Below are 9,526 nucleotides of genomic sequence, written 5' to 3'. Positions count from 1 at the left end.
TAACATAAAGCCTTGTGTACACGATACTAGAAATCGGTCCGAGTTTCGGTTTAAGCCAATCAACTTGCAGCTCTTACAGAAAAGCAGCAGTTTCATTGGCTTAAACCGAAACTCGGACCGATTTCTAGTATCGTGTACTCAAGGCTTAAGCTGCGGTCCACTTGACGCTACAAATGCTTTGGGGGACTTCCGGTTTCGCCACCGTGGTGTGCGCACGGTGTCGAGTCTTCGCTCGCATTAAAATTGTTGCGTGTGTTCAAATCGCGGATTATTGGGCTTATTCTGTGCGCCCTGTTTGTACAGGCGCATCCGCTGTTTTCCGGGAGTCATTATTTCCGGGGCTCTTCCTGTTTATTGCGTGTGAGAAATCTTTCCGCCGCGAGTGGGGCGGCTAACCTCACTCTAAGCCGACATGTCGGCAGGGGACGATCCCCCGTCCCCCGTTTCGCCTACTTATGAAGATGTAAGGGACGATTTCCAGGCATTTTTGTCGCAGTCGGAGAATAATAATCGGGCTGCAATAAGGGATATCATGGATATTGATGCGGAAACGAGAAAGCGTCCCCTCCCCTCTTCCACCGAAGATGAGGAGGCTACCGAATCTATCACGAATGTTAAAGGCAATAAGAAGAGGCAGGTCAACTCTACTACATCTGGCTCTTCCCCGAAGGAAGCAGGAAAACAGTCTCAGGTTACACCGACACAACCAAAAATGAAGACAAATAATAAGGGTGTTTCTAACCTGCCAAATAACAATCAGGGCAATAAGCCTGATACAAGTGAGATTCCAGCTATATATGGTGCTTATACAAAATCTCCTTTCATTGTTCTATTTCGTATTCCTGCGGCAAAGGACCAGCCCAGAAGACGCACCTCTATTCTTACAATGGCAAAGAAGCTTATGTCAGCAAACGTGAAATATGAGAGTGTTGCGCCTTTCTCGTTTAATACATGGAAGGTTACATTCCCGTCAAAAGCTGCGGCTAATGCAGCTCTTAAGAATAAGTATATTAAAGAAGCTGGATTTCTAACTTACATTCCAAAATACAAGTTATCTCGACAATTTGTGATAAGAAGTATTCCCCTTGATTTCTCTTTGACTGATTTAAAAAATACAATTGAAGATGAGAATCAAGACATTCTGATTTGGATCTCTTTAGACTAAAAAGAAGGGACCGTACTACTGGTATTTGGTCGGACTCGCAAGCGGTCTGCATTCAGAAAATGGGAGAGGATCTTCCGGATCATATTAAAATTTTCAAGACAATAGTTCACACGTCACCATTTCAAAGGTCGGTGCGGTTGTGCTTCAACTGCGGCCTTTTTGGACATTTGTCAAAATATTGTGAAAAAAATTCTAGATGTCTTCAATGCGGAAGCGAGGATCACACAAGTTCTAAAGAGGCTCCCTGCACTAAGCCAAAGAAGTGTATAAACTGCGAGGAGGAGCATGCTACCAGTGACAGGAAATGTCCCAAATATTTGAAGAATCTCGAGATCTCAAAGGTGATGGCTGTTGACAACTTGCCCTTCATGGAGGCAAGGGCTCTGGTACAGAAGAGGGAAAAAAATTGTCCGCTCTTCGATGATCGACGACCACCAGCTTCTTTCTTCGAAGAACTTCCCTCCACTTCCTTCGAAGGGAGGGGTGCTGATGTTAAACACTCCGGCTAGTCTTCAGTCTAATCCAAAAGGAAAGTCGTTTGCCGCAAGTCTTATGCATTGTGCCCCGGAAATTTCATCCAGGCTTTTGGAAATAATGGAAAGGGCGTCCGCCATGAAGCAAGTGGATGTCTTGCTGAATAGACTGGAGAATACCTTAAAGCTTCACGAGGGAACCACCAAGGAATAGTGCTAAGTTTTATTTTCTTTTCTTTTCTTTTCTTCAGTTTTAGCGCTCTTTTTTACATATAAAAAAAAAAAAATTTTTTAAATATTTTGATTTATATCTTCCTTTGCATTACATCTCTGAGCGCATCTTAATAATTTTATAACGTTAGCTGTTTATACCTACCTTAAGGATTTACTTTTACTATTTCCTTCACTTATATTTGTTCTCTTTATTACGTTTGAAATGGATAAATTTAGACTTGTACACTGGAATGCACATTCTGTTTTACAGCGTTATCAAGAATTGGAAAAGCAGAGTACATTGTTCGACTGCGCTGCGATCTCGGAGACGTGGCTTAAGCCGCAATTGGGCTTTTTGCTGAGAGGATTTGATACGGTTAGACGGGATAGAGTTATTGGCAGAGGCGGAGGGGTGGCTATTCTGGTCAGCCATTCTCTGAAATACAGAGAGGTTTCCGTCGTGGAGGACTGTGCGGGTAAAGTAGAAGCCTGTGCGATTGAGATTTTTTTCCCAGATATGAGTCTTTTTATCGTATCTTGTTATAAGCCTCCACAGAGTGGCCAAATTTCTGAAAATGAATGGGTAAGATTTTTTACTCAATTTGACGACCCTAATGGCATTGGAACTAATAGATGCATATTTGCAGGCGACTTTAACTCTCATAGTCCGGCGTGGGGATCCTCTTTCCTCTGCCAGTCGGGTAGATCATTGTCATCGGCAATCGAGGATACAGAGCTCGTTCATATAAGCGATGGTGCCCCGTCCTTTCTGGGTAACGCCTCGTGCGGCCCCTCAATCATAGATTTGGCGTTTTGTCATGCTTCCATCGCTCCTAAATTTAGATGTCAGACTTTGAACGACTGCCTGGGGCTCGGATCATTTCCCGGTTTTGATTACGTCTTCGGTGAGCAAAGGTTCCTCATTCCCCCCACGTAAGCGAACTAAACTATATAACAAGCACACGGATTGGAAACTTTTTAGCTCAGTTATGGACAGGGATCTTAGACTCTTAATGTCATCGGAACAACCTAGTCCTAAAGTGTTATATTCAACGTTCTTGGCGATTGTGGAGAAGGCCTTGGTGGAGGCTTCCCCGGGAGATTCTCGTAACCCTTCTCCCTCTCCCCCTCACCCTCCTTGTATTTGGTGGTCTGAGGAGTGTGATGCTCTAGTAGCCGAGAGAAAAGTAAAATTACAAACCTTTCTGGAAACAGGTAGGGCTACGGATTACGAATCTTACAGGAATCAATGCACTGTGACTAAGAAGGGTTTAAAAAGGATTAAACTCGAAGGTTTTAAGAAATTTGCAGAATCTCTTAGGAGAGATACGAATCCCAAAATAGTTTGGGACACTATGAAGAGATTTGATTCTAGATGGAATCGGACTGAGACGGGTAAAGCTGTTCCAGTTGAAAAAATTGAGAGTGTCCGCAATCAAATTGACGACCTTTTTCCCCCATGGGTTCCCCCGCCCCCTCCCACCAATTCTCTTGATTCTCCGGGGACTGACCCCTTTATGGATTTACCCTTTCTTCCCGAAGAGCTTGATTGGGCTTTGGAGTCAGTAAACATTGGGTCTAGTCCTGGACTAGATGGTATTGATTACAGGGTTATTAAGAAGTTCTCCCCTTTAGGCAAGTCTTTTCTTCTTAAAATCTATAATCTAATTTATGAGGAAGGTAGTTTTCCCGACGAATGGAGGGACTATTTGGTCTTTTTTATCCCGAAGCAGGGTTCCAATAATAAGTTCAGACCTATATCACTCTCATCGTGTCTATGTAAGGTTATGGAGAGGCTGGTGACTAATAGGCTTCTCTGGTGGCTAGAGGGTAACAAGCTTATTCCGGATTCGCAGTACGGGTTTAGGAGACAAAGAAGTTGCCTTAATAATTTGACAATCTTATATACTGATATTTTGATAGGGTTTGAGGAGAAGAGAGCTATTCCCGCTGCGTTTCTAGATGTAAAATCGGCCTATGATTCCGTTCTCCCGGATGTCCTTATTGATAAATTGGCTTCTCTTGGCCTTCCCCCTCTTATTAAGGCATTTATTTATAATTCTATCTCTTTTAGGAAGGTTTCATGCTGTTTTTATGAGGTGGATGAAAAAAGATTTGCCTATCGGGGTCTTCCGCAGGGTAGCGTTATGAGCCCGATATTGTACACTATATATGTAAGTCATATAGAAAGCTTGATACAGAACGATGTGCACATACTTCAATACGCGGACGATATTTGCCTTTACTCATCCTCCCCATCGGTGGCAATCGGTATCAAAAACCTGGAACGTGCCATCAGACATATTGATAGGGGGCTAAAAGAAATCGGATTGGTACTATCTCCATTAAAGACTCAATTTTGCATTTTCAATAAGAATAGAACGAAAATCAATACTCATCTAAATGTTTCGGGTATAACAATTAACCCGTCTGAGGTAATATCTTTTTTGGGAGTCACTTTCCACAGGAACCTAAATTGGAAATTTCACATCATGAAGTTGGAAAAAAAGTGTGCCAATTCAATTAGAACTCTGAAATGCTTAGGTAGGAAATGGTGGGGTTCTGATCCATATGTACTAAGAAAGGTATATAGAGCTTTGGTCCGTTCTAGACTGGAATATGCCGGTTTTCTTGTGAACTCTGTTTGTAGGGACTTGTCCACAAAGTTGGACAAGATTCAGATGAGAGCGATTAGACTCGTTATGGGTTACAGGGGATCCACTCCCCTTAATGTTATGCTTGCGGAACTTCGAGAACCCTCTCTCTATTGCAGGCTTAAATACTTAGCTTTGGGTTTCCTTTTTAGAGCCTGGTCCAATGCATCACACCCTCTCATTGAAAAGCTAACATACCTAAATGATATCCGTCCCATCCTACACGGGAAGCGTATGAGCGACCCCTTTTCTGAGGCACTGTCCTCCTTCCAGGAATATGTGAATCTTGTTCCCCAAAGGGAATATCCGATTTGTTATCCTAGAAATTTTGAGGCTCTTTTCTCTCATGTGGAGGTGGATGAGGTTTCTGGATATGTAATTAAAAAGAGACGCCTCTCCATCTGACAAGTTTAACGAGTTATTCGGCCATGCCTTGCTCTCGAGTAAAGCTATATTTACAGACGGATCTATTAAAGGGGAGGGCGCGTCTGCTGGTTTCTCCGTTGTTCTAGACTCTGATACCATACTCTTTAGGTCGTCCTCTTTTGGTTTCCTATCCTCCTTTACAGTTGAATCAATGGCCATCTTAAAAGCTCTTCAGATCTGTGAGGAGCAGGGGTGGTCCGAAGCCTTTATTTTTTCCGACTCGTTGTCCAACCTACTTGCTATCTCTTCTAATTTTAAACTCTCCCGTGCCTCTTTTCTGATCTTAGAGATAAGAAATCTTCTGGTTGAATTCAAAAGGAAGAATTGGAATATAAATTTAGTTTGGATTCCCTCGCATAGAGGTATAAAAGGAAATGAGTTTGCAGATAGGGTTGCCAAGGCGGCCTGTGACGATCCCCGTGGTGACTGTAATGAAATCCCTCACAGAGAATTAAAACGGTTATGGAAAAATGAAACTTTCAAAGAGTCAATCGAGTGGGGTTACGGGGAAAGGATCTTTAGAGGATCCAGATTTTTCTCAGTCTTCTATGATCAAGATAACTTCAACTATAAGAGGGCGTGGTTTGATGGGATGATTATGAAGAGAAGAGCATTCACAACTATTAATCGACTGAGATGTGGTCATTCATCTCTCCGGGACAGTTTATTTAGGTTTCTCATCGTGGACTCCCCGGATTGTCCATATTGTGGGGAACCGGAGACTCCCGAGCACGTTTTCTGGTCTTGTTTTCGGTATAATGAGCAACGCGCGATTTTGGTAAAGGCCCTGTCCAAGCTGTTTGGATACGGCCCCTTTTTATTGGAGTTTTTACTTCAAATCCCCTCACTGGAGGTGGCATTCATTCTGGAGGAGTTCATATGTTCATTGCCGATTTTCATTTGATGTGGATCCTCATTTCTCACGGTTTGTTGAGTAGTTTTGTACCCAGCTCATGATCCGTTTATGCGTTGTCGAGGTGTGCTCTGCTTAATTTTAGGTAATGTACAATTGGTCAAATATTTAGTTGTATTTTTTAGTTTCGTAGTTATGAATAGAATTATTTTGTGTTGTCAACCGTAAGAACTGTTTTTATAATTCTTTTTTTTTATTTTTTATTTTTTATTTTATTTTATTTTATTTTATTGTTATTTTCATTTAGATGTACCTTAGTTTTAAGCTCTAATAATTCATAGTCTTAAGTGTTTAAAAATTATAAAGTCTTAATCTTAGTGAATAATTGCGGGCTGTACTGTAATATGTTGGATTTTCCGATTAGACAAGGAGGGTTATTTCTTTCCTAATATTTTAGGGGGCTTGCGCGCGGATGCGTGGATGTCTCGTCCCCCTTGGGGCAACATTCCCTTGCGAAATATTTATTTTATTATTATATGCTTCATTTTTAGTTAAATGTGAACTGTGATTGGGGCGTCTCTATTGAGACGTTCATGTAAATGGCCTTAATTTATGTAGCTGCGATACAATTGTGGCGTTTTCGATTTGCTGCTCGACCCGGCTCGGGTCGCATCGGTGGGCGTGGGGTGCGTGCACAGATGTGTATGTATTCCGCGTCAATGATGCTAGAGTCCTGTATACATGGTGCGGCCCGGGTCGGTTTGGGTCGCGGGTCGAGAGCGCCATTAGTCCCGCTTCATGTATGTAGACCATATGGGCTCTTCCCATGGTCATTCTTTTTTCTGATTAAAAAAAAAAAAAAATGCTTTGGGGCGTTCTTCTTCTCCTTCTTTCTTCATTGAAAGAAAAGAGAAGAGGAATGCTTCGAAGCATTTGTAGCGTCAAGTGGACCGCAGCCTTAATCCAGCATCCCCTCTGCTGTGTGCTTGACCAATCGGATTCGACTGATTACGGATTCGTAATAACAGAGAGAAGAATTCTTCTCTCTGGTAATAACAAGAACAGTCAGTAAATGGAAAACACTCCGTGTCTCCTGGTGTCTCCTGCCGACCCTCCGACCCTTAACGTCTCCTGCCGATCCTCGAGCGTCGAGCCAGTAATAAAGTGAATCAGGAAATGGAGAAGATAGCATTTCTTACCATTTGCACGTTCCTTAAAGGTATAAGTACTAAATTATTATTTATACCTCACAATTTAAAACTAAAATACTACTATACATAGTATTTCTTAAATTTTATCAGATGGATTATTAGATGTATTCAGAAAGCTTAAAACGTGGCAACAAATAGTATTCTTGATTATATTCACCATCTTGTCGTGGATTTTAACATACGTACATTATCGCTTTAAAAATAGGTAATATAACACATATACTCTACGTTTACGCGAGCGTTACTTCTGTAGTTTAACTTACGATATATCACTCGTTTACGCGGAGTAAATTATCGCAAGTTACTACAAAATCCCGTTTACGCGAAGGAATTATCGTAAGTTACTACAAAAGTAACGCTCGCGTAAACGTATTAATATTAACATACATTAATTATTACATATATACAGACATATACACGGTCTTATAGATTGCAACGATTATTTTCGTTTATATTTTTTTGGCGTGACGGCACTAATAACGGTGAAGACCTGTTGCCTATTTTTGAGAGGGACACACGATACATAAACAATAACAACACTGTCAATATACACATATATAATACACACGTTAATAGCTCCCAGCTAGAAAGAAATCTGCAATTTCTATAGAAATACGTTCGGGCAGTCGGGTGAGTTTCAACCAAATTTTCTTCACAATTATTGTATCTTTGTTTTTTCCGTATAGAATTCCGTACAGAATAAGAAAGTTTACAAAATACAAAGATTTTAACTCTCGAGCTTTTTAGATACAAGAATTTATGTCTAATCATCAGCTTAAAGATCGCAGAATTTTCGTTACTTGTTTTTCGTGAATTTGTCCATTATAGTACTTTTAGATGCAAATTTCAGCATTTTGAAAAGTTTCTTTACTATTGTTTATTTATGTATTTGTTGCATCTTATTTTGTACAGCTTAATCGCAGCGACAGCGACAGCAGTATGCCGCTTTATCTTTTTCGTATAACGTTCGTATAACGTTATCTTTTTCCAGAGAGAAGATGACGCGGATAAATCTGAACGTTCCTGTTCTGCCACCTGAGGAGCTCGTGACCGAACAGAAATCGCGAAGCCGCTGCCTCTTAACTCTGAATCCCAGGTGCCATGCGCAGATTGTAGGACGCGCGCATCAAAGAGCTCGAAAGGATAAGATGCGTCAAGGACGGATTGTCGTCGACAAATTGCGTGCTGCAAAGCTGCTGTAGCCGATGTGACCAGTGATCGCGGTGCATGTGCCAATGCTAGGTGTTAAAAGCAACCCCTACGACGGACGCAGCAGCGAGAATTACGCGCAAACGCGAGCGCGATTATGTACATACAGAATAATTGACTAGCGAATTTTATTTAATTATTTTTTTGTTTTTATTCTTCCTGCGAGTTTGTAAGTGTGTCTCAATTTACTACCGCATAGCGCCTGTATATAATTATATATATATATATATATATATATATAAATTATATATATATATATATATATAAATTATAAATATATATATAATTTACTATATATATATATATATATAATTTACTACCGCATAGCGCCTGTATATAATTTCCTTCGCCTTATGTAACTTCATAAAAGAGAACATAACACACACGCGGTTTACACACGTACACACAACATTACATCCCACACAGCACACTTTTTCGCAGGAAGAACCACAATCACAGTTTGATTTGTAAACAACGGTTCGTATGGTAATGATTAAAAGGACAAAATACAGTATACTCTTGCCACGTCCTGCCCTGAAGATATACCGACACGTTTTGAAGCTTCAATTTCGTAAAGACGATCCCGAATTGTATTGGCAATAATACAGACGAATTTTGCATAAAATTGATCTCTTATATCGTACGCATTTTAATCTGCGAGATTTAATTTATAACAATTTTCATAAGTTAAATCTTTCAGATTACGATTGCGATGTAATTCTAGTTTGTAGACAGTCTCCACGTTGTACATATGAAGTATAGTGCTAAAGATCTCTTACGAACAATAAGGATATCAGATATGTGCTCCTTAGTAACAAGATTCCTGAATGTTCGAAACGGGCTTCATTTGCTGTTGAATCCCGCTTTGGAAATGTATCGGCACATTTTCTGAAAAAGCGCAGAGGTAATCTCGAACTCTATTGGCATTGGCAATAATATAGATGATATCTTGCATAAATTCAATCTTCGCGACATCGTGTAATTTGTACAAATTAAGCCTTTTCATAGATTAAAAATATAACTTGGCTTCAAGATACTGCTCCGCATTGTACAGATGAGACGTGTTTCTAAGATCCGCGAACGATTTGTCGCAAGCCAAACCGGTACCGCAGATGTGTGTACACGCGCAATTATATACACTCGATGTACATACATTCCGCCTTTTTCGCGGTATTTTATAAAAAGGAGCAGATATTTTCTATCTCCAAACTGTTACTTGTTAACGTTAAATTTAAGCCTGTATCGAGAATTCTACACGCTGTTTGTTCCGACAATTTCCATTGGACGTGTGAAACGGAAAAAGAGAAATTATCGACTGATTG

General features: G+C 40.5%; 1 protein-coding gene across 1 annotated transcript; it reads left to right on the top strand.

Annotated features, from left to right (window-relative positions):
* Positions 1-5,082: 5,082 nt before the first annotated feature.
* On the top strand, positions 5,083-5,835 carry LOC139786209 (uncharacterized). The gene has a single exon (XM_071725372.1). It carries the CDS (start codon positions 5,083-5,085, stop codon positions 5,833-5,835), a length of 753 nt encoding a protein of 250 aa, XP_071581473.1.
* The last annotated feature ends 3,691 nt before the right edge of the window (positions 5,836-9,526 follow it).

This window comes from Temnothorax nylanderi, unplaced genomic scaffold, assembly GCF_030848795.1.
Source record: "Temnothorax nylanderi isolate EJ_2023f unplaced genomic scaffold, tnyl_v1.0 TNYL_tig0984_pilon, whole genome shotgun sequence".
Classification (NCBI taxonomy): domain Eukaryota; kingdom Metazoa; phylum Arthropoda; class Insecta; order Hymenoptera; family Formicidae; genus Temnothorax; species Temnothorax nylanderi.
Note: the sequence above shows the minus strand (reverse complement) of the source record. Positions and strands in the feature narration are given on the sequence as shown.